The 26,205-nt window shown below is 31.4% G+C and overlaps 1 protein-coding gene and 2 long non-coding RNA genes across 5 annotated transcripts in view; 2 read left to right on the top strand and 1 right to left on the bottom strand.

The window, feature by feature from the left end:
* sog (chordin short gastrulation) overlaps positions 1 to 26,205 on the bottom strand; it is a 73,136-nt gene that overhangs the window by 9,859 nt on the left and 37,072 nt on the right. For both annotated transcript variants that reach the window (XM_003693521.4, XM_012486251.3), the window contains exons 2-6: positions 23,929 to 24,032; positions 13,649 to 13,778; positions 3,556 to 3,621; positions 1,675 to 3,468; positions 561 to 712 (exon numbers count right to left, since the gene is read on the bottom strand). In XM_003693521.4, coding sequence (XP_003693569.1) covers positions 561 to 712; positions 1,675 to 3,468; positions 3,556 to 3,621; positions 13,649 to 13,778; positions 23,929 to 24,032 — 2,246 coding nt within the window. The remainder of the gene's footprint in view (positions 1 to 560; positions 713 to 1,674; positions 3,469 to 3,555; positions 3,622 to 13,648; positions 13,779 to 23,928; positions 24,033 to 26,205) is intronic.
* Positions 5,049 to 7,673, top strand: LOC116414329 (uncharacterized). 2 transcript variants are annotated; one of them, XR_015293507.1, is made up of 3 exons: positions 5,049 to 5,088; positions 5,268 to 6,484; positions 7,577 to 7,673. It is a non-coding gene; the product is annotated as an uncharacterized LOC116414329 (long non-coding RNA). The 2 variants fall into 2 exon arrangements; XR_004224814.2 differs by having other exon boundaries at positions 5,276 to 6,484.
* On the top strand, positions 19,051 to 25,652 carry LOC116414330 (uncharacterized). Its single transcript, XR_015293508.1, has 3 exons — positions 19,051 to 19,181; positions 23,016 to 23,320; positions 24,357 to 25,652. It is a non-coding gene; the product is annotated as an uncharacterized LOC116414330 (long non-coding RNA).

Here is a 26,205-nt window from a genome sequence, read left to right on the forward strand (position 1 = left end):
TACGAAACTGGCCGGCGGCTGCAAGAGTGAACGTATGGTAAAGAGGTAAACAAAGAATCTGGAAAAAGTCAGTCGCCTGTATGGAATTCGAACCGTGCCTCGAAACTTTCGTGCCTTGCGCGTTTCAGTTCTCTTGTTCCGCATCACAGGACCATTTAAATTCCAACATGTTTCGAAATTCGACCTAAAGTTAAAGAACATTTACGTCACAGCTTATTGTAGCTGGGAAAAAACTAATAGCTTGGTAGCTTGAAAAAAACATTTGGAATTTTGTTTAAATGAATTATATTCTTTTAATGGCAAATATAAGCGCGTGAATATAATTAAAAAGATTATTTTTTATTCATTTTTTGCTTTTAATTAAATTCGAAAAATTTGTTGAAAATCAAAATACTTTTTCTATATAGTCTATTGATAATCAGGATTACTCCGCCTATTTTAAAGAAATAATTAAATAATGGAGAAATCCATTGTTAAATTTCAACAATCAATTAAATTCATAACGAAAATTATAACGAAAGGAAAATAGAAAATAGATGAAGTAGTTTTTAAGAACTTACGTCACATGTGCAAACTGCACAAGTATCAAATCCCACTGGGGGTAAATAAGGATGCCATGATGCTCCTGGTAGATGGAACTGGCCAGCCAGTGTGCAACCTCTTGTTACGGAGCTGACATTTTTTCCTGTCCCATTCATATTAATCCCTGGACCTATGTCACACAAATTATATCCAAATTTTCGTAGAAAAATCAATGAATTTGATGAAATTCTTCACGACATGAAGATATGTACTTTTAAATAGAAACTTTTGTTGTTAAGATTAAATATTTGTTGTTGATAGAAGCTATTTTCAATTGGATAACTATTAGATTGGACAAGTAATTTCAAAAACTTGAAAATATTATAAAATAGTAAAAAAATCTATAAATATAAATAGTCAATAAATTTATTTAAATAAAGGATCAATTTTTTTTAGAATATATTAGGAATTGATTTATAACTGTATATTGAATACCACCAATCCATGTTTCTATAAAGCAAAGCTTTTAACATTCACTCGAGTAGTGACAGATGAAATTGGACAAGCTGCAAAATAATTCGTCTTGTATCATGATTACTGAGCGATCTTGTAATTTAAATTAACAGGCATAACTAATTCTACATGATCATTTTCACGGAACATGTCACAGATAATCGGATTGAATATCGACCACGCTATTTCTTTAATTCTCTACAAACAAAAATAATTAATCTGGTGTTTTAACTACAAGTTATTCAACATTATGAAAATTCTGTTCTTTAATAATTAACAGATCCAATAACAGATATAATAATCTTCTCAATAAATATAAAGAAATGAAAGAAATATATGATTCTAAAAGATATTAATTAATAAAAATAAAATAAAGATATTTTAATATTAAAAAGAAAATCAAATTATTATAAAATATATCTAGTAAAGACCAATTCATGAAGTCTTAAAGATATGCACACTAGATTTAATCCATATCTTTTGAAATGTTATTTTAATATTAGATATCTTTTAACTTTATATATATATGTACATAACACTATATATCTTATTAATTAACTGTGATTTATTGATATTTGTTATGTTTTTGTTTATTCTAAATTCAGAAATAGAAAAATATAAAAATAATGTATGGCATACCTGAACAAATTGGACAACAGTGACCAGGAGCAGGTTTTAGTTGCTTACTCTGGGCACATGTGAGGGCTGGACAAGGTACTGGATCGCATTGTGCTAATCCACGGTAACAATGACACATGGAGCACGGATCTGTACTGGAAGTCCACTGAGTACCTTCTTCATAGAACCTAGTCTCATGAAAACAAGCGCCAGTTTCGATGTCCGATCGGGGTGGTTGAAGATTATACGCGATCACTGAGGCGACATCATTATCTGCATAGTGAGGAAGACAGCTGAGCGGCGCTCTAGCCTTGAATGGAGCTTTCAGAATCCTTTCAGCCTGTTTATCGGTCACTTCCAAGAAACAAATACCAGATTCGATTCTATATAATTCGACTGGTGAGAGGCCAGTGACGGAACCTTCTAAGATGTATCCAGTAAACTCTTCCAATAATCTTCTAGCTACAGGTGCTCCTTGAGCCAATAGGGGCATGGTTTCTAAGTAAAGTCGGAACGTACGTGACTCATGATTATTGGTAGATGTTTGAGGAAAGCCAGCAATTTCAAGTTCGTAATGAAGGGAACAGTCTAAATCTACAGCTGTCCACACCAAACCAACTGGGCCAGGGTGTACAGGTTCTTGGAACAGTCGTCTGAGCAGAAAAGGTGCAGCGGTATCTCTGGCATCGGCTACCGGCCTTTGTAGCAATCGGCCACGCAACATGGAGCCAACGTGTGAAGCAGCAACAACTGCGAGTTCTCCGTTGAACAAAGGCTCGAGGAATCGTGGCCCTGGACGTTCCAGGGATCCATTAGCTAGACCATCTACTAGAGAGGGCGTCAGATCTTCCAATTCGGTACGACGTTTGCCTCCTTCATCTACTAAAGTTACCAAAGGACTCTCTTCTTCCAATCCTATTAATTGAACACCATAACGTAATGAACCAGCATGATCCAAAAATGCCCACGCCAAACCAGAAGCGGCCGAAGGTGTTTCCGAGAGAAGCAAAGTCTGATACATCTCGCAATTGGTACGTGGGCCTACTATGCCGGCCAATCGTAGAGCTTGGGGATCTCTTTTAGACATTATGCTAATGGAGAGTTTGCCTCGAGTCAGTAAACGAAGATCCGTCCCTGATAAGGCACTCCGAACTTCCCCGAAGTTTAATTCGTTCGAAGGTTTCTTCACTATAATTTCTTCCCGTAGAACCACGTAGTCCTTCTCCATATGTTCTAGTTGTACTATCAATGGAACTTCGGAAACATCGTTAGGCAAAAAAACACCGTTAAATACTAAGGATACGTGGATAGATGGCGCTGATGCCGATGATGCTGAGACTATGGCGGTGGCTCCTGCGCCTGACATCAATGAACGATCCACTCCCATCGTTGGTTCCAACAAAGAAGAATACTGTTCCGTGGATAAGGCACGATAACGAGACAATTGTCCTGTCAAGGTGGCCGATGGTTCCCAAATAAAGGACACGTGTAAACGTTCATCGCGAAGTAACTTCCGATAATCTCGTGGAACCCTTCTCCACACTCCACATAATTTACCTGTTGCATTTTGATACACTCCACCAATGGGATCGATCGTTTGTTCTTCCAAAATGCTTCCTGATCCATCGATAAATTGTATGCTTCGTGGACGAGGGGTTGATGTTGATAAATAGAAAGAATAATAGAGATTTTTGCGATGAAATGTAAAACGACCTGTTGCGAGATAGTTGTAAGCATTGTTGTATATTGATGTTGGACTTGGCTCATCGCGACGCAATACTTGAGATGTTTTACCCGTTAGAAGTGTTCCAAAATCTAAAATAATATAAAAATATATGAGATGAAAATTAAAAATTATATTTTAAAATGGATTGATTGAGTATATTAGTTGGAAACAGTTACGTTTTAGACTTCGTTCCTCTTCCTCGGAGGTTAATTGCACGGGCACATCTTGCACTATATCAGTACCTAGAACATAATAGATGATCAAATTACCGATTTAAATTTCTATTTTATTTTTTTATTGGCTTTCCTTTCTAATTCTCTTTAAGAATTAAAAAAATCAACAACATCAATATTCATTTTTTAACTTATGTATAATCGGTAAAGGAACACAAAAGTGGGCTTCGTAAAAAGGATATTTTATTACCTCATGAAATAGCCGCATGCGCGCTACTGTCCTCGAAACTTCGTTTAGTCGAGACCTCTAGCGAGAAACTTCTTATTAAAGTTTATTTCGTAAGGAGCATTGATGTATGTACGAAGCCTTATGTTAGCTGATGTAACATTTGTATACTTATATCGAATCTCTCTCTCACTGTTAAAATCATATATCGTGATCAGAAGAGGTAATACAAATATACTTTTCTTTTTTTGTCTTTTATTTATGTATTGCCAACAAAGATAATGGATACGTGTTTCAAACTGTCAAATCGCGATGTGAAATCAGTCTGCATCATGGCGTATCTATAATAACTATACCGAGTGATTCGAAATTGAACGAAAATAGTCGATGGAAAAAAGTGAATGTAAAAAATGGTGAACAGAGAAAGAAATTAAATAAAAGAAATAAAATATAAAAAATACAGAAAAAATACAGAGACAGAAGAGAGAGAGACTGAATCTCATTCAAAAATGTAAAGAATAGCACAGGATAGAAAAAAAGTGATTAGTGCCAATCAATGCTACTTTGAATATTATTTTTATGGCATACTGTGTTAATCCAATCACACGGATGCGTTAATTGATATAATAAATGTGACAGTGACCATCATTAATAGCTGTGGAATATCACGACACATTTCACCTTTCTATCCGTTTTCATTTCTATATATACCTACACTTAACCTATAGATTTATGGATATTTGCTTCACTATAACTGCAGATTTTCCTATTAGTTTCTTTCTAGTTTTATTTCTAATTTCTCTTTCTCTTTGCAGTTATATGCAGTATCCTTTCTTCTATTCTTATAGAATTTTAAGGTATGAAATTGATATAATTAATATTTTTTATAAATTTTAATTTATTACCATCATTATAATTGATGTTTTTTTTTTTTAATATACACAGAGAAGATTGAACGTTATTACATAATCCTTCATTATATATCAAGATTTAAATTACAAATTTAAATTAAGTGCAATCTTTTATATAAAAAAAAAAAAAGCTATAAAAACTAACATGATATATTATTAGGTTATGCATGATTAATATAAGATTATTACATAATAGGTTGTCGTAGTCATAAATTACGTTAAAAAGATATTGAATTGAAGTCATCACAAATTTTCTGCATCATATTAACGAAAATTATATATAATACGTAATACGTAATGAATATATTACTTTCAAAAAAGAATCGTCTTTCATTAACAAAATATGATCGAAAACAACAAAAACAATCTATGACGTCAGAGAATATATGAAAGTAAAAAGTAAGAAAAAATATGTTTAATAGTAAATAAATTAATTTAATATATGATTATTTTATTCCTATATATATATATAATAAAACTAAATTTATATTTTATTTTAAAAAATATTTATTAACATTATTTAACACAAACACTGTTGCGAAAAATAATAGGTTATTTTTTTTTTTTGTAAAACCAAGGTGTGTAGATTTCAGATTTTACGGCAGCTGAACGTGACTAGAAAGAGCGTTACGGCCAATTTAATAGCATTCATGCGAGAATTGACACTTGACACGTGGTGCCGTTTGACCGAAGGTCGATCGTTATTCAGGATTAAGCATGCGCGTGAAAACAGCGCCAAAATCACTGGACTTGGCTAACCGACCGTTGTTTTCATATTCTTTAAAACATTGTTTATAATAACTTTACCTTTTTTCATTATTTTACAACCTTCGAGAATATTTATCTGAAATTCTGCAATAATGCATGACGATAGTATAAAAGAGAAACAAAATTAAAAAACTAGTAAAGGAATTTTGAGGATAATCACTTGCAGCCAATCGGTCATCGACCTTTGCCTTGCAACGTATATGTAAATATAATATACGTTTTGCACGCTAGATGTCGCTCATTATGCGTTTTAAATGGTAATCTCAAGAAATTATAAATTATACTATGGATTAAAATGAAAACAATAAATACTATGTGAAGCTTGCATTCAACGTACTAAAGCAAGAAAGATTTCTTGCTCGTTCCGGCTATCTTTATCTTTATTACTTATTCATTATCACTATATTTTATTTAGTTTCTTAAACTTATTTCCTCTTTTTACTACGCATCGAACTAATGTGATATTTTCTGCCAATAGGGAAAATATGTGTGACAAGGTCATTTTAAGTAAGAGTAAGACAGCGTTCCAGCCAATTAGACCGACATTCCTTTCCAGTGCAAAAACTCTTGAGCTTCAATATATTTTTGTGATGTTTCCCTACATCTTCTTGATTTCTAGAAAATTAGAACTAGAATCATACTATTATTAATCTGCTATGTTAATCATGATCACATTTTAATATTCCGATTTTTTTCTATGAACGACGTTCATAGATTCAACAAATAAACGAATATCAATATTTAAGATATTGTTGTTCACTCTTTGGATCAATAAGAATCAATATGACAGGCCCAATCGACGGGTCCACAGGTTATAGTTTCTTTTCACAAGATGTAAAAGGAGACGATCTTGTATTAGTAACTGTAAGCAACTTCACCTTCCATCAGCAGGGGGCAACAAGCCTGTCAGACAACGATGCGGACACAACAATAATAACACAAGACGGAGAACACGCGAGAAATGGACATAGAAAATTTCTATATATATATAGTATGTTAGTAATATTCTTGACTAGAAGAAAATACAGTGAGTTGAAAAAACTATTTATACATTTTTTTTTTTTTGCCATTATGAATATCATTATGAATAAAATAATATAATATTAACAAAATTTATTTTATAACAGAAGGATGATTTCATATTAATATGAATAATTTCAAGTATAATTTTTCATTAATCATTAAAGACTATGACTAGTATTTGATATAAAATAAATTCAATGATTTTTTAATATGTTGTCGAGATTGTATTTTAAATAATATTTTTTTTACATATAATTCTCGAATTAATTTCTATATATTTCATATATATAAAAGATATTTAATATTATATCATTGAATTTTACTCTTCTGAGCTTATCGAAAATCTATTTCTATATGGATTTGAAAAAGATCTTTAAGATTTTCTTCATAATATATATGAGATGAAAACTAATTTTGATAATTATAATTTTAAGATTATTATATATTTTATTTCATATACGTGGTTGAAATATTTATTTCAAAACATCTGTAAAATCCATGCTCGCTATAGATAGATATTAAGTATGGTGATTCACCTGTTATACTGTGCTTATACAAAATTGAAAAATAATCGCATATTATGCTGCTACAAACAAAAATAGAATTCAAATAAATTTTAAATGAATAACTATCATATTTGTAGAAAAATATAATAATTCAAATATTTGAAAAATACAAAAATATAAAATAATTTAAAAATGTATAAATAAGTATTGGATATTCATGCGTTTGATCATCGCGTTAATATATCATTTCAATTTATAAAAATGTTTTAAAATTATTGTATTTATAATTGCATTTGTATAAAAAAATCTAGAGAATTTTTTTTTAAATGGTTAATGATTGCGTATACTTATGTCATTTTTAAATAGCGTTCTTATCTATTCTAGGAATACTAGTTTAAATAAATCCGTACTTGTCAACACTGCAACTTTTAATTCTTGTATAGTTTTTTATGAATAAGCATAACTAATGTAGTTATGCAAATTCATTTTCTTAAATGATTCTTATTTTACAGATATTTGCTATAATGAGATAGCTATTGAATTTTAAACCAAAACTTTTAATGATAACTTTTTTAAATCTTATTTTTCAGGATACCGATCATATTATATAGAAAAATAAATTCAAGTTGAATTATCGAAAAAAATAAATAAAATAAAACTATATGATCAAAATCTACAGGAATCAAGGTCGAATTTACAATCTTTACATTTCTGCATATTTAATTAATTCATTCGTTGTTAACATAAATTTAAATATCGCAATAACAAACATAAATTGCATCTAAGATAATAAAAATTCATAAATATTATTTCTGATATATGTGCCAGCTAAAATCATATTTATCATATAATTTGGTTTTTTAATTTTCGATATCTTGATTTGCTAAATGTTATTATACTTATATAAAGATCTTGTAAATGGAAAACATAACGCGACATACAATAAATTTTTATCTTAATTTTGATTTTAATATATAACTATTATGTAACTAAAACAAATTTCTCTATATCAATTTGTTCTTATGCTATATACTATATATATATATCAATATACGTTTTAATTAAAAAAAAAAAAAAAAAGAATTACCATTGATTTGAATTCATATTATAAGAAAATATAAATAAAGTTTCGCTATAAAATAAACATTTTACAAACATAACCAGAAAGCTAGTGTAGTCAAAGTTTCGAATATACAATTTTCTTTTCGCATAAGTAACGGGTAAAGTCTATCCTATAGACGTAAACATTCTAGGGATTTTTATGCGTAGAGGTTGACCTGTATGGAATCTGGTATAATTACGTTCCCATTTGAACCGCTTTTAAATACATATACGTATCTATTCTTACTCTTAAAAAAACTGTGGACCAATAAATGAACAATCGCGCAACATTAAACCTCATTCTTATAAAAAAAAAGATCAGCATATCAGCTCCCTCTGCTCCTTCATGAGGCAATTTAAAGTACATAAGATAGCAATCCACGAATGAATAATTGACAAAGAGAACAAAACAAGAATAAGTAGGAGGAGTCGAGGCAGACACAAAATTAATGACGATAAAGCATGCCGAAGAATAAAGAGCAATATAAGGAAAGATAAAAGGTGAACGCTAACTAAGAGGGATCCAGTAGCTACCAGAGGATTGGTCAACCTTATATTGGAAGAGGAAAGGTTCGCAATGATCCCCTCTCCTCCCATTCGCTGTCTTCCCCGCGACCTTCCAACCCTCCCTCCATGCTACATCTTCTCATCTATTCTTATTCCCGCGCGCGTTATGCCCGGTCATTACGTATGCTAATATTTACATTTAGATTGCACGGCTTAATCGAAGTGACGCCATGCGGTAATATAGCCGGCGCCATGGCGCTAAACCGTGGCGCCCGACCTATCTCTCCTCTCTCTTTCTGCCTGCATGACAACCGATCTTGTACGCTCTTCCTCTCCATGTTTCCCATTCTCTTCTTTTTTCCCTACTTTGCCTCTACCGTTTCTTTATCACCAACTTTTTTTTCTCCACTGCTTTTTCTGTCTCTACCACTCTCTACACGTTAATTCGATGTCTCTCACGGGTCGTTATTTCGCTTATCTGCCACACTGCTGTGCTCTACCAGTGCTCGCCACAGGATGGCACTGTTCGCGCTGTCGAGAAATCAACCCAGCGCCATTTTTTTTTCACAATTGAGAATTTTTACGCGACAACTAAGAGGGCGCTTCTTGTATTTTAAATAATTAAAAATTATTAATTAATTATTAATAAATAGAACTGGTAAAATAAGTATATCGATAATTGTCTCTGTAATGCTCATTTGAGTAAAATTTTTTCAATTTTCAAATAATAAATTATTTGGGCATAAAATATGTAACAAGTGAATTATTTAGAAACTACTTTCAAGAAAACTTTTTTTTTGTAGATTTCGATGAGCTTAAAGTATTTCGATCTTTATAGCTCGATCCACAAAATACGAAAATAATCCTTATGAAATTACAATGAGAACGATATCAGCAATATATTTTATATTTATCGTTATAACTTTATGACTAACGTTATACTTACATTGATATGCAACACAATAGTAACAATAAGACCATCGAGGGTTGAAAGATCTTACAAATGTATAAAATGCTAAGCTTTGGATCATTAAGAATTGTTGCAACAGGAAACCAGTTTATACCCAACATCATCTAACGTCACAATGCCCTCAACAAGACCATGTATACATTCATATATATATACATAAGAAGAAGTCAATTGCGTTAGCTGACAAGAGAAATATCCGGCAAACAAAGAATCTCTCTATAGAATGACAAATCAAAAATTCGAAACAAAGAAAATAAATCCAATTGTTCGGTCAATTATAATAATACTTCAAATCGTACATACAAAAATATTGAATCAGATAATGATATTAACAATAATAATAAAAATCCTATAATCTAGAAAAGTTTCATAATCAAATCAATAAAATAATACAAAATTTAATTGTCTCAAATGACAATTACTTTAATAAAAAATTTTTTTATTGCATAATTATTTTCTAACAAAAGAAAAATTGAAAGAAAAATCGCTTCACAAACTAAACAAAATATAACATGTATCATCAAATGGAACTGCAATAAGGTATTGGCAGGTATTAAAGGCCATGGCAAAATTGGAATAAAAAATGTTAAGTTTCCATTATTCCAAAGATATAGGCTACTATGATTAAGATAAATTTAGAACAATTAGACAATAATATGGCTCTCACAGATAATTGCAATTGGATATATGTTTTTTTCTAACTTTTTTCTAACTTTCTAATAACAGATTTCAACTTCTAAACGCAATTTCTGGGATTCAAGATAATAACAATAAACAAGCAAAAGCTAAAACTATACTAACAAACCAATGACAGTTAATTATTAGTCCTTTCGACTAATAATTATAGATCCATGTATTGTGGCCAACAAATCCTAATACTTGACTTATTGAACTTTGCTATCATCAACGTCAAAGGCAATAGCTTTCAGATCATTGAATTTAGTTCAGATCAATATGTCAATTTTATTTACAATCAACTCGAAAGTCACGTTATTTACTAATCAACGTAATCTAACAAATAAAAGAACAAATAAAGATATCTAAGAATAGAAGTATGGAAAACAAATTAAAATGCATTATTCCAGTGAAGTCTATTTACAACATGGAAGCCAGAACGACAGAGTAGCTAATAATCCTTTTGCAAATACCGATTATTGAATCTACTTATCACATATCAAATGAAAATTACTTAAAGTATCCACATATTAACTTGGTATTTCATACAAATCCCTTAATGCGAATTGCTACATTGCTACGTTATCTACGTAAAAAAACTGAAATGCAAATATCCTTCAGATATGATATAATATAATTTAAACCCTATCGCACAAATCACATAAACACATTAGAAATAATGATTTGACACTTGTTGCTTAAAGTATACAAAATTCAAATGTTGTCATTTTGTATTATTACATAACTATTCGTTAACGTTATGCACAATGGATGTAAATAAAAACTGGAATTTAAAAAAAAAAAAAAAAAGAAAACTTATAATGGGACGTGATATCAATAAAAAGAAATAATTAAAATATTACAATTGCAAATACTGTGGAAGTGTCATGTCACGTAGCAATACGTTTTTTGAATTGTTAAAACAGTGTTTTCAATCATGAGGAGTAGGGCACGCATACTAATCTTGCTTATGTATGATAAACCAATGTAGTGATAAACTGTTAATTCCACCTTATTATAAGTTCTATGCAAGAAATTCTACTTTCCTTATAGCCAATTACAAAAATAGTGTTACAACATTATTAGACATGCTTAACTCGCGTCTGATTGGCATTCCTATTCAACGGGTTACGAGTAGACAAGAATATATATATAAAAAAAAAAAGAAAAGAAAAAAATACAGAATGACAAAGAAAGCGTATTATCTTATGATTGCAATAAAAAAATCTTTCTATTGTTCAGAATAGAAATAAGAAACGCAGGGACAATGACTATGGATTTGTCCATGGTTAATAAATGCGAGCCAGCTAATTGATTCTAAGTAACCAATAAATTGCGCTGCTCACATTGTAAAAATACTGAATATATGCGTGTGACTATCCTTCATTTCGATGTTTGTTCATATAAAAAAGCCTACGACGCTTTCACCAACTGGAATTAAAATTACAATTTATCATTGTAATTTAAAAAATTACAATTATGTGCGAGCCATGATTCAAAATTAGGGATTTTAATTCTTGGAATATGAGGACAAATACAAATAGTGGCTTATTTTCCTTGTTTAATTAAAGCGTCATCAATTATTAATCATAAATTAATTAACATCTAGTTGACTGATGATCCAAAATGAACTGGCAATTGACATTTGTGGAAACATTTATAAACTGTTAAATTTGCAACTTGATTAGAATTCCGTTTTAGAGAAACTCTTCTATTTGAGAGAATACTAAATTCTTAGGTCTTACATTGGTGACCATATTTCCATATAAAAGCAACAGGAATGGGCGCAAGTATTTCGACCATTTCATTTATTCCATCCACATTCTATGGTAATTAACGATGATATATGGAATTCCATTCAAAGAAGAAACAGAGCCAAATAAATGTTAGAAGAATTTGGCACATGCCATTGAAGTGAAAGTTTCTGTTTGCCAGACATTTTGAAGAATAAGGAAACGGATTCTAATTATATAATATTCCAATATTTTGCAATCTTTTTTTAAATTACAATTCGTTTCTTGCTAATAATATTGTTTTCGAATATTAATCACAGGGATGATCATTTTAATCTCCTTATATAATATGAAGATATAATTATATTAAAAATATGATATCAATGATTTTCTAAAACAATTTTTAATCACTATATGAATTAGATATCCATAAATTGAGAATCGCTAATAACATCACTAATCGTGTATTCATATTTATTGTATCATGTTTATTATGTTTATCATATTGTAAACAAACTTTTCTTAAATTTAAAAAGTATTTGCTTAACAACATAAAAAGAGAGGATCTGAGATAGAATGAGAATAGCATAAATTTCAAGAAATTGAAAATAATATTACGATAATAAGAAAGAACGAAAGAATAAAAACTTCGAAAAAAAATCGTTGAAAAAAAGAAAGCTTCGACAAAAAGTAACAAGTAAAATTCTTTTGCTATTTTACAATATTAAAAAAAAGATCGCATATATTAAGATATTAATCTGTTAATAAGAACACTAATAAGAATACAGAAGTGAAGATATAAGGTGAGAATGTTCGATCATGATTGTATAGCATTGCAAATACTATTATCAAATTGATAGGATCGATAGAGAAACGTTCGAAGGATGCGCGAAGAAAGAACGAGAGAGGCCTCTGGTGGCCGATAGAAACAACCGATATGGATAAAAGAGGCGGTGATCATTGATAAATGATTTATATAAATCACTTGATTCTCATTAATGCCTCCAGTCTCTCAATATATATATATATATATATATATATATATATATTCTTTCGTTGTTATTTACGACCTATAATTATTTCAATTTCACCATTGAAATAATTAACCTTCTTTTCTTCGTTTTTTCTCTTTGAAATATTTATGGTTAGATGCTAATGCGAGGAAATGTCAACGATATATATTTACTTTTAAGCTACGTATCCATTCCGACAAATTGAACTAATTTATTATCACATATTTTTTCATTTTGAGACGTAATACTGAACCTATACTGGTTCGCGAATAGAATATTGCCGTTTATGCGAATCCAACGCGATGCCAAGCAGAACGCGAACATAACCTATACATGCTGGCAGAAGCATGTCTCCTCAAACAACGATCGATATTACAAAACTTTTTTTATATTTCATATAAATATTTATGTAACGACTTGCATAGAGTAGAATGCAAGTGGTAAAGCATAATGATTTGACGAAATAAATGAAGATCTGGTAATTATTTAGAATATTATTTTCGAATGAAAATTTTTTAACATATCATGAATATTAATATTTTGAAAAATTTTATCCTATCATCGTTCAATCCTATATTGTAGTGTTAGAAATAATTTTAGAATAAAGTATTGTTGTATACGAGGAATTAAGCGTCTACAAAGAAAAATCATGATATTACTTACTGGAATTTCCCGGACAAGATTTACAGCATCGATCTGGAAGAAGAATTGGATCTTTGCACGTAAGTTCCGGACATTCGTTCTTGATGTTACGACAATGGACTCTCGCTACGATTCGTCGTTTCTTTTGCACCTGAAAGCAAGATGTATTTACAGATGCTTAAAAAATATATATATACATATGTAAGACTGTTACATACAACAATTTTTATGCCACGATGCGTAAAAAAATATATAAATATTTATTCACTGCAAAAACAAAATTTAAAATATCCAGGAAACAATCATTGAGGTTGATTATTATTCAAATACTAACGAATGCTAATACGTTATTTTCCTTTTCCAAATTATGCAAATTCTTGTGAGTTTCTCCATTAGCTTGTTCACACTACTGGACACGTTCACGGTGACGTTTGAAAGTGTGATTGTAATGTTTTCAAGCCTGTAAACGTGCTTACATGTTTATTACTCCTTTACGCATCGCTGACGACAGTTGAAACGTTTACATGCATCGCGTGCATAAATCTATCGACAAGTAATTGGTAGGTGTTATTGATCACAAAGGACTCGTTTATCACGGTCAATGGTACCATTATTCGCGACACGATTTACAATATTCCTCCGGTAATATAAATTATCATTTAACGTCTCTGTCTCGGTCACCACTTTCTAAACATTTCCGCGAAAAAATATCCATCCACCTATCGTGATTATTCTAAACCATGCCACAGTGACACCGTTCTTACGATATATTATACCCATATACGCTTTATAAATCCATATTTCGCAGCATTATCCATGCCACTTTCTACCATAGATCTGCCGTTTTTCCCTAACGTGTTTGTCTCTTTTTTTCTCGATTCATGTTTTTGCTCGATTATGTCGCTCTTTACGATTGCGTTCATGCTCAATGGTATATAAACGATTCAATTCAAGAACCACGGACATTCATATGGGAAAAGTATTTCGCTTTGTTTTTTTTTTTTTTTTACGAAGGTAATTGTATCGTAACTTTTTAACGATGGCAGAAATAAATGAACATGAATTTTTTAAACAAAAGAGATTTGAAAAAATATATTTTTATTTACATTACAAGATGAAGAGAAATATTTAATATTCTTTATGCGATTTCATGTTATTACGGCGAATCCGTCGACGCATCTGCGAAGCTCAAAAACAAAAATAATTTTATATTTATTTTATATTAATTTTTCTAAAATAAAAATATGGATGGATTTCCCTCAAGATTTAAGAGAATTGAATCTTATCTTACGACAAAAACCTTAAAGTATTAAATGTAATTAATGAAATAATAAAGGATACGATGAAGTCGTCAATTATCTTCTCCCATCAATATTAAAAGCATTTTGAATAATAAAACGTTAACCGACGATTAGTTCTCGAGTTGTTTAAAAAAGAAATATTATATCAGTATGATCGGTATACTATTTATCTTAATATCTTTTACAATATATTCTTCATTAAAATCGAAGAAGAAAAGGCTAATTGAAAGATTCAGTTGTAACGAATGGATAAAACGAAATGAATTATTGATGAATTGCAGATCCTATAGATATTAAGATCCTAATAAATGTAAATATCACTAGACAACTTTTACTCGTGAAGATTCACGTATTGGATAAATAACATAATTCAATGATTAATATACCATTTGTTACACGCAATACCAATTTCTTATTAATATTTTAGAAATTAATAATTATTCTAAAGCTGAAATTTTCGTATGTAAATTTCCCTTTTATTTCTCCAAGTCTCATGTTCTTTGGGGAACTTTATCCAACGTGATAAATAGAACAGCAAGGATCGTTTGATATACACGATCCTGAAACCACCGTATTACTTTTCTGTTATTCAACGAATACGAGTTGACCAGTCGATAAATATCCAACTTTAGAGCAAATTCCTGGCACCTAGTTATCTGTGAGTGTGAAAAGCCAATCTCGAGAGATTCTTTTTTCGATGGGATGCCGACCGAAGCAAAGGATAAGAGATCACAAATCGAAAAAGGTTCCAGTTACAGCCGGGATCAAGGGAAGAAATTAAATTTGGGGTTTTATAATGCTGCATAACATTCCTGAAACGCGAAACGATACACGTTCGATGTTGATTCGAGTGATAAAGTGATGAAGAAAAAAAAAAAAAAAAAGAAAAGAAAAAAGGGAGAAAGAAAGACCGCCAAAGACCGAACACAGACGTTCAACTTCGTATTACAAGAGAATCGAGGCGCCACGAGTAAATTTCGAATTTTGAGGGAGCCACGTGAGAACACGAGACCGTTAACTGGATTCCGCTAACCGAGTGTATTTTATGTATCTTTCAGAGATACATTTAAGTACCAGCCGACGCATGCCTCAGATAAAATCCGCGGATATTACAAAGTACCAGAAACTTATTTTATCGATTTAGGCATTCGAGAAATGTATAAGATCGATTGAGAGAACATTTGTGGATAAAGTAGATAATAATCTATATTATTTCATAGAATCTAACCTTAAATTAACCACAAATGGACGCAACGATAATGATGAAACTGATAAAGAAACGAGCTTGTCTTTTTCTTCTCTTTAAGGAAGTTTTGAATATCCTTCGAAGTTGCAAATACCGTATAAATATAACTGTGTGACGCTATGGCCAAAAATATCATACGACTGTGTTAATATCGCAACCAAACGGCGATGAATGTGCACGCGTATGAATGTGTGTGTGTGTGTAAATGTCCACGTACGATGTGATGGGAACGAGGCACAGAGAGAGAGAGAGAGAGAGAGATAGAGAGAGAGAGAGAGAGATCGGTGGAACGATCATCTCGAGTCTCGAATTAAAAAGCGTCCCGCTATTCATAAACTGTGGCTGGTGTGGTTTCAGCCACCCACGATTTTCTCTGATCGTAGCGGCCATTCATTATTTCGACGCTATTCTAGAAATAATAATAATAATAATAGAGGCAAGATGAACGTTCTCTAACGATCAAGTAGGAAGTCAATGTCGATTCGCGCGTGGGATTCCTTCTTAGTGTGGGCTGGCCTTTCAAACATTTCCACTTTGAAAACAAACTTTTTCGATCACGCATCCACATCACGCTTCGTGAGAAACTTTGATCGATCTTTTCTGATTGTTTTTTCTTAACGCGTTAATAAAATGTGGAATTATTACGAGAGATGCCCGATCATTTAACGTGCTGCCATCTACGCACGTCTGATTGGCTGTTAGGAAACAAACGAGTAATGGTAGATATACCGGCGCAGTATATGACTTCAGGTAAAGAAACGACAACGTCTCGTGTGATTCACGCGACGTGTCTGCCTGACTGCTCGACAACGAAGCCCGCGACCTATCAATAGCTCCTCATATACACCGAGGAGAGACTGTCATTTCACTGAAGACTAAAAATAGAGTTCACGCGTTCGTCCACAAGCCATTGGGACCACAAGCAATTCTGTATCAGTTCTCTCTCTTTTTCTCGATCATACTTTCTCTCTTCATCCCCTCGTCTCATTTCGATTCCCTTTTTTTCTAATCACTACTTGGAGTATTAAATTAGCTTATAGCTTTCGAACTTTTGACACGTATCGTTCGTTCTGATGCATAATTTAAATGTGTAAGAATAAAATTTTATTTTTCCGGGTATAAAATTTTTTTTTTTTTTTTTTTTGAAAATATTTAATTTTTTTATTTGACGAGTAGATTCCAGAATTTTAAATACTCATAATTGAAAATGAATTGTTTAAAGAAAATCAATATTGGTTTTGTTACGAAGCACTCAAAGAACAGGATTAATAAAACGAAAATAATTTTCAGACATTGTAAATTAAACCAAGTTTAATTTCAATAAATAAATATTTAATTAGCAATTGATATCGTATTTAGAATGCACACGAAAAATTAAAAATCTGCATTGCTATAGCTCATTTGTATAATCATCGACTCATCTCATATGAGTGTCATTAATACGTATTCAAACATGCATGACTTTCGATCTTATGCATTTTTTAAGATTAAAATTATTATTTTTGAAATGTACTCGTCAAGCTCTACCAAAAATGCCAAAATTGTATAAAGAATTCCATATATAAATGGAATATAATATGAGTATAATTCATTCGTATTCACATAAATATTAATTTTGAAGAAATTTAGATTTTTGAATAATTTACTTTTGATGCTCAATCAAATGATATCATAATCACAAAAGAAAAGAAAATTATTTTCAGATTTATAATTAATGAAAATCACGATAGACTTAACGAATTTTTCTAATTAAAATTACATAAATGAATTCGTGTTAATAATATAAAAATAATATTTTACGTAAAAGTATTCAACATAATTATAAAAAAATTAAGAGATATATGAAATAAATTTATTCTCAAAAAAATGTTTCAAGATAAATTATTAGATTAACAAAAAAGAACGTAAAAATATAACGTCTGATATGGTGTAATAGGCAAATATGTTGCCAGTCAAGGACAGAGTTTATGAAGATTGGCTAAATTAAAGTCCATTGGGACCAGTCCAGTCGAGACCGTTCTGTTTGATATATATTCGCGACAGAACTCGTTACTATGATAGAGAATATTAATCGAAGGAGTGAGGACTTCGAATCGTTTTATAATTGACCCCAAATTTACTTTTACATTCTTAACTCACAATCAACTGTGCGCCAGTCGAGTTATTAAACCAATGTTATTAACCTCGTTATTACGACGTTCGTCAGACTAACTTTGGATCCACTATGGAAACTATACACGCATTGCCCTAATTGTTAACATTATCCTTTTGATGAATCACGTAAACGTATCTGCTATATTTAAAAAACAATATAATTCGATCCTAAATTTGCGAATATGATTAATCATTTGTGGCCGTACATATTTGGTAGATATAAATTAAATAAATATATTTTTTTTCGCATACTACATACCTTTCTATATAACGTATCGCTAATTTATTTCTTTTTATATCCGTTAATTGGCCACGTGTTTCGACAGATGTCGCGCTTCAAGTCAGTTTTGTACACGCCATCTACATTAAGAGTGTTTTCTTGAACCGAGAACAGTGGAATATCTTTATATCCAAGGGATTAAAATTATCAAAAAAATATTTTAAAATTGTTTGGCTCGAAATCAGATGTCAGATTAGTGTAAATTATTTTCCCTCTTCAACTTTTGAATTTTAACAATAAGGGATTGCAATATTTAAGTGAAAATATTTCTAATACATTTAAACCAATAATTTTTCGATATCAAATCGATAAATAGATCTGAATGCATTCAAAGTTAATTTGATCAAATGAAACGATGGCTTGGCATTAAAAAAATAATTTGCACTTTATAACGTGCTATCCTTTCGGCAGACATGTTTTGTTAAAATATTTCTTTAAAAAAAAAAAAACAGACGCTGCACGATGCTTTGTCTTACTTAAAGTTTTGGGCATAATGTGAACCACGATGTACACAAACAGATTAATCTAAATCGATAGAATCGGATGTGAACTTCGTGTTTTAATTTGTGCGATGTAAGTAACTTTGAATATTTGAAAGAAGAAAATGAAAGATGTATATGTAAAATGATATAACAATATATTTTATCATTTTCTTTTAGTTGCAATTAGAAAATCAATTTCGAGATATACATTGCGCAATCGTAATTCAATAATTAAACTAAACGTTTGATAATCGATTGCATAAAAATTAATCATTTTCCATTAATGGATATTAATGATCTAATTTATAAAGACACGGACAGTTATCGAGTTATCGATATAATTTAATTATTCATTTCAATTAAATAGATAGAAATATAAATAGATATGTTTGTGTATCAATTGATTATTAATTATTGATTTATTATTTCTTTATTTTTATTTTATCATTCTTTTATTTAAAAATATATTTTATAAAAGATTAATTTTTAACGTTTATTTTTTTTTTTTTTTTTTTTTTTTTTTTTTTTACTAATGATATTCTAAATAAATTTCACATCTATCTATATATTGTCGAAGATAACAAATGTTTTCATGCTCGTTTCGCGATTAAAATTATGCAAATAAAGGAGGACAGAGAAAGAGAGAAAGTGAATAGCGCAAGAAAGAATGAACGCAAATATTACGTAGGTGGTATCGGCGGATCCTGTATAATGAGACGAGTATCTTTAATAATATAATCGATACAAGGCGGCAAATAATAGGCATCAAAGCCTTTCTCAAACCCACTTTACATATACATATACGCTATCTCTTTTCTATCTTCAATAAATTGAATAATAAGTGGGTGTGAACGAAATCTCTGAACTGAATCATCGTTTAACGGCGTTTTCGTTTCGAATAAAAATTGTTTTGCTTGATAAAATTCTATCTTTTTTATTCGATCAATCAACATCGTACATTGTTTTAAAACATTTTTTCAAAATGATGAAAAATTATTATCATTATGCCGAATTATTTCTCGATCGTATATAATAATCGAAATTACATTTCAACTGTTCGCGAGAAAAAAAAAAATTATACATTCAAGATAATCTAATTTAATCCGATTAATTTTAAAAGGTAGAAAATTTTTTATTGACTTTTAAAAGAAAAAAAAAATAAAGATTTGCAAGAACAAAGATCGCATTATGATTAAACCCGTTGCGCGGGTTAAACGAGGCAGAAAACGTAAGACCTCCGCCTTTCATCGAGAAAGTCCGGAAGGGAACCACTAAATGAAGCTAATCGACCGTAGTTGAACTTTTATCTGTTTAAAATCACCCTCATTAGTGGCAGGCCTATTATTAGAAGTCTGTAAGAAATGTCGATAAGAAAAACACCGGATTTAGCAACCTGGCGTCACGTTCACGTCCGTTTCCATCGTAACGGGCAACGGTATACGTATACAGGGTGTCCGAACGAATACAGATACACACTGCTGCATCGTTAAAACGATGTAACGAGCCAATAAAATGAACGACGCACGAACAATGTTTTATGATTTTCATCCAATTAGGTCGTAAAAAAACGCGTTTTATCCACGTCATCTTGTCAGAAAATATTGTACGCGTACGCATGTCATTTCTTTTTTTTTTTTTTTTTTTTTTACAGCTCTATAAAAACACGTCGCGAAACAAGATGAAGAGAGGAGAAGAGATCGATAAAAATTGCGCGTTTTTTCATGTAAATGCAAGCAATGAGTCAGCCGAGCCGTTATCGAGCGCGTTATTGACTATTGGAATCGATATTATTTGGTCAAAGAAGGCGTGAAAGGGTAAGAATATCGATGACAATAAGCGCAATAAGGGACGTGTCGGTAAACGGTGATATTATCGACAGATCAAAACAAACTGATGTTTCTCTTGGGCACGCTACGAGCAGAATGCAAATAGCTATTATTGCGCGATCACATAAGAATTCGATGATTCCATGAGAACGTAAAACAAACTGAATTTAATTATCTCTATAAATGATTTGTCGTAATAAACTTTTTCCCTGACATTTTTTCTATATTATTTATCGCGTTTTTAACCTTCTTTTTTTTTTTTTTTTTTTTTTTTTTTTTTGCTATTGTAATATATTTTTTTCTTTTTTTATTCCACTCTCATGATAATCTATAAAAAAAAAGATAACGCATCTCGTGCAAATTTATGCGTAATATATACTTGGCCGAATATCTATTTTATATTTTGCAGCAAGGAACATAGATAACATAGATAATAGAGCAATAATCGAGGCGAAAAAACCTGTTTCTCGAACGATATCCAGAATTAATTTTATAAAGTCTGCTTTATTGCTTCATACGATTTTATGATTTTATAAATAATAACAAGATGATCATTTTTCTAAGTTTTTTGAAATTCGAGACGATTAATTAACAGAGATCGTAATTGAGCGGTAAATTTGAAAATTTGTCTTGTAATCTATTAATATTAACGTGACATTTGAAATTGATGATAATATAAATTAACAATATACTTATAAACGTAAGATATAAACGCCAGATGTAAGCAATTTTTTTAATCCATACTTAAAATTAAAACTGGAACATAAGTGATTCTCGTCCGAGCTTGTATTTATTACGTGTAGTTATTGTATATTTTAACCAGTTTCATTACTCACTATACGTGTAATAATATATAATTGTATCATACTTTTTAAAATTAATAATCATGAAAAAGGAAATTCCAAGAGTTTGATTAATATTTTTTCCATCTTCTATCGAATCGAAGATTTAACATCAACAAACTCAACACTTGTCAACACTTCGAATGAAAATCTAATTGTTATAATAATGTAAGATCAATTTGTTATTTTGTTACGAATAGAACAACAGCAACAGTGATAAGGAATGATAAAAATTCGATCGATATTGACGTACGAGGGAAAAATATATCTTAAAAATTAAAACTCTATCTCAAGAGATTAAAAGAAATTAAATTGTAAGAAAAAAATGTGATACTTTACATAATACTGGTGAACGCGGTCGCTTTATTTCTATGACGCAAAGCACACGCAAGATTACATGATCTCACCACGAAATTACGAAAGTTTCGAACTGTTCGCAACGGTGCCGATCCCTAAATTCTCGTACTTTTCGCGTCATGCAGTTTCATTAGAAATGGCGGACACGTACGCGTGACAAAATGTATAACCGATCGTAGGTGTGGTCCGTCAACGATTACGTCGGAAAAGAGCTCATCATTTGATCAAACGGAAACAAGTTTCGAAAGAAGATATTCACTCGAATCATCAATCCTCATCCAATTACGTGTACTTTATAAATAGGATATTAATTATATTTGCAGAATATTCACAATGAAAACCTTCTGCTTTCTGATTTAAAATAATATCAAATTTTTTTGATAAAGTTTCTCCATCAATAATCCCGAAATAAGTTGTTAATTAAATCCATTATTCTGGCCAATTTTTTCCCTTTATTTTTTTATTTGTTCATACAAGATATTAATTTATTCACGAAAATTGATGTACAAAAATTTCGATTATTTATTAAATTATAAACAATTGAAGTTGAATTGAAAAGTCTATTTTTTGTCTCGCTTCATCTAAGGCTGCCGGCTTAAAAGTTAAGAAAAAACTAGTTTTTCTTAAAACTTTTCTTTAAATTGATAAAATGATAAATAGTGTGAGACTGATATCTCTATAGTTAGTCTAAGTTGCAACACATGAACAGAATCCGATGTAACAAAGTATCGAAAATTTTCCGCGAATGATATGAAATCATGTGAATGAAAAAGTGAAAATTGAAAGTTGAAAATCGAATTATTTAAATTTAAATTTTTTTTTTTTTTTAACGTCAAAAAATCTTAATAATTTAAAACAATCGTCGAATTTAATTGACGTGTGAAAAAATTCCTTGCACAGCGTTCGAAGGACGTGTGTCAGAATATATACTCGTGAAACGATACTTGCTGGTAGCTATATACGCGTCTCGCTCACGTACGGTGGTTAAGTGGACGAGCTAAGAAGCGGACGCCAGTCTGTCTCGGGCAGGAATGGGATTAGAAAGCACGTCAAGTCTCCGTGGGTCACGTCACCCAGATCGAGATTTAGTTCGTGCCTCGCGTATTGTGTCGATCTACAGCGTCCCCCAAACGGCAATGCCATTTCCACGACCTTCTCCGGAAAAAGCGATCATCTCCAGGAAAGCGATCTAAATCGATACCAAGGTAATCCTTATATTAAAAAAACTCTCGACTCTGCCGTAACACTCGTTCCAAGCAAAGCCTCGTTTAACATATTTTATTACACTCGTGAATACGTTCCACTTTTAAATTACAATAATTTTAAATTTATCTGGTTAATTATAATTTACATAATAGGCGCGATAATAATTCAAACGACCTAAAAAAAAAAAAAAAATGAAAAAAGAAACCGTGGTGGTTATGCATTGCAAATTATTATTGCGATCGATAAAAACGTCGAACCGTAAAAACCGACTGGCTTTACGACTTCATTTCATTCGATCGTGTGATTAATGATCATTTGTTGCGAAATAAGTAGTAATAAATTTCTAATAAGAAATATACTATTGCTGAATTTTGAAACGAGCTCTAGTGGCGGAGAACGAGGGTGTTCCGTTGTACGTACAACGAATAATCGACGTGAATTCTGTAAAAGTCGCGTCGGATCGGCCGGTTACACAAGAAACGTAATGTTGTGTAGGTACATGCGGCGAAAGGGTTAAAGGTCGAGCTGGGAACGGGGAGGGATCTGCGCACACGCGGACAGGCAGGCACGAATGTGCACGAGGGGGCACACCCACTTTAATACGTACCGGAATGCATTCGCATTTGATGCAGTACATGACTCCAAAGGGCGGGCCCAAATCCGCGAACCAGGTGGAGCCCAGTTCCCGTATCTGCTTGCCGAACGTACATTCTGCAACAAAGAGGGATTTGAATTGACTTGGCGAATTTGTGACTCTTTTCCTCCCTCTTTCTTCTCGCATTCTTTTTCCTTTCCAACCGGTGATAAAAACCGGTGTATGTATGCGACTCTAACCGCGCAAAGAACTTCTTTTCGAACTGAAATATTTAAAAGCGGACGGAAAAATGGAAATTATAATTCTTTTTTTAAGATTAATTTGATAAAATAAAGAAGATTAATTTCAGATTTAACTTATTGTAAAAATAATCATCTTTCGTTCGATCTATATAATGTATCTATAATACGACTGTATAATGTATGTAATTCCATTTCTAGAATGGAATAAAAGTGAAATCGTGGGATGAATGGAGAGGATTCTTTCCGGCTGGGACACGCTAATCGACAACCTCTGAATCATCAACATGCCCGAAGAGTAAAACGTCTCTGGTCGCCGCTTAAAAAACACCGAGACGACGATGAGACAGTGTATAAAAGAAGAAAGCGACAACGTCAGAGAGAAAGAGGGAAGAGAAAGTGGCAGAAAGCGATTTGGAAGAAGGAAAAAAGAGTGTGCATCATTCTTGCAAGGCCGTTGCCTCGTTTAACAGTGATGGCGATTCACCTTCTTCCACCGAAATGGAAAAAAAAAAAAAAGAAAAAAAAATAGAAATAAAGAGGAGAAAAAAACCGGTTGGCTAATGCGTGTATGACTGCTAACCGTTTACGATGCAACATCCTTTTTTTTTTTTTTTTTTTTTTTTTACAACGTAAAAATAAATATTCATACCGAAAATAGCGTGAACTCTTTCTGTCGGATTACGTGACTTATTGTCTTTTCTAAGAAACTGTTTTCACCCCCTCCACCAGTATGTGGAACTGCCCGGTAACAGAGAATTCATACATGTCATACATTGACACGTAGAAATTTCTCGAATGGAATGATTTTAAGAAGAATGAAATAATTGTCAATAATATTGGCAATAAAATTAATAATTCTGCTGTTAATAATGACCTTTTTAAAAAAAAAAAAACATATATAAATTGCTAAATTATATGCTTGGATTATAATCTGGCATTAAATATCGAATGGCATACAACTGTACTTCAATCTTCTTTTTATTATAAATTCTTTCTAAATATAAGTACATTAAATAAAAGAATAAATAAATTACATCATATTATAACTTAAATTTATGATCGATTTAAAATGTTTGGCATATCTACATATATATTGATTATATTATGAGCATCTTGCGACTTTCTATCTTCATTCATTGCTCGGGTCTGGCATTATTGAATTCAGATTCTCTATTCCTTTTCAATTAAAAAAAGAAAAAAAAAAAAGTTTCTTCACATATTGAATTAATATACGATAAATATAAAAAAGCAAAGAAATTATAACAAAAATACGATATCTCATTCGGTATCATAAAAATGAATAAAAAGAGATTAATTCTTGCAAAGAAAATGAATCGCGGTATGAATTGTAAGTAAAATAGTTTAATAAAACATTATTATTAATTTTAAAAATAGAAAAAAATATGTTCCATTATCATATTACGAGATTAACGATTTCAATTGATGTACAAGAATGCGCCAAGAATAAAATATAACAGATCGTATGCTGATCAACGGTTAGGAATTTCTAAGCAACGAACCTATTAGCCGAGTCCCGATGTAAATCACATTTGAACCCATCCAGAACACACCAATACGATGAAAAGAGCGTCGCGACGCTCCACGTGTAAGAATAAATGAGAGAACGAGAGAGACCGATGGGCTCGCCCAGTCATTCCCTTTGCTTCAGATGTGCACGCGTTTGAAAGAGAAAGAGAGGAAGGAAAGATACACAGTAAGACTCGTTGCGCGAGGTCGTTGCACCGTGTATACTAAGTCGTTCTAAGCGCAGAGTCGGTCCTAAGCAACCAGCCGAGCTCGAGAGAAGAGCCTCGATACGCCACCGCATCGCAAATATGCGAGTCGAATGCTACGTTGTCGCATCGTCTCGCCCTTTATTCATATATGTTCATACAAACGAAGACAATTTAATATTTATACCATCGGTTCACGTTTGGCAACGACAGGTGACAGACATTGTAAGAATAATATTTCTTCCGTATAGTGGTCACACGTCTCTCTCTCTTAGTAAAATTTTCCCTGAACTAAATATACATAATACGAAAGT

The sequence above is a fragment of the Apis florea genome, unplaced genomic scaffold, assembly GCF_048593485.1.
Source record: "Apis florea isolate Af1SG1 unplaced genomic scaffold, ASM4859348v1 contig_3493_pilon, whole genome shotgun sequence".
Taxonomy (NCBI): Eukaryota; Metazoa; Arthropoda; class Insecta; order Hymenoptera; family Apidae; genus Apis; species Apis florea.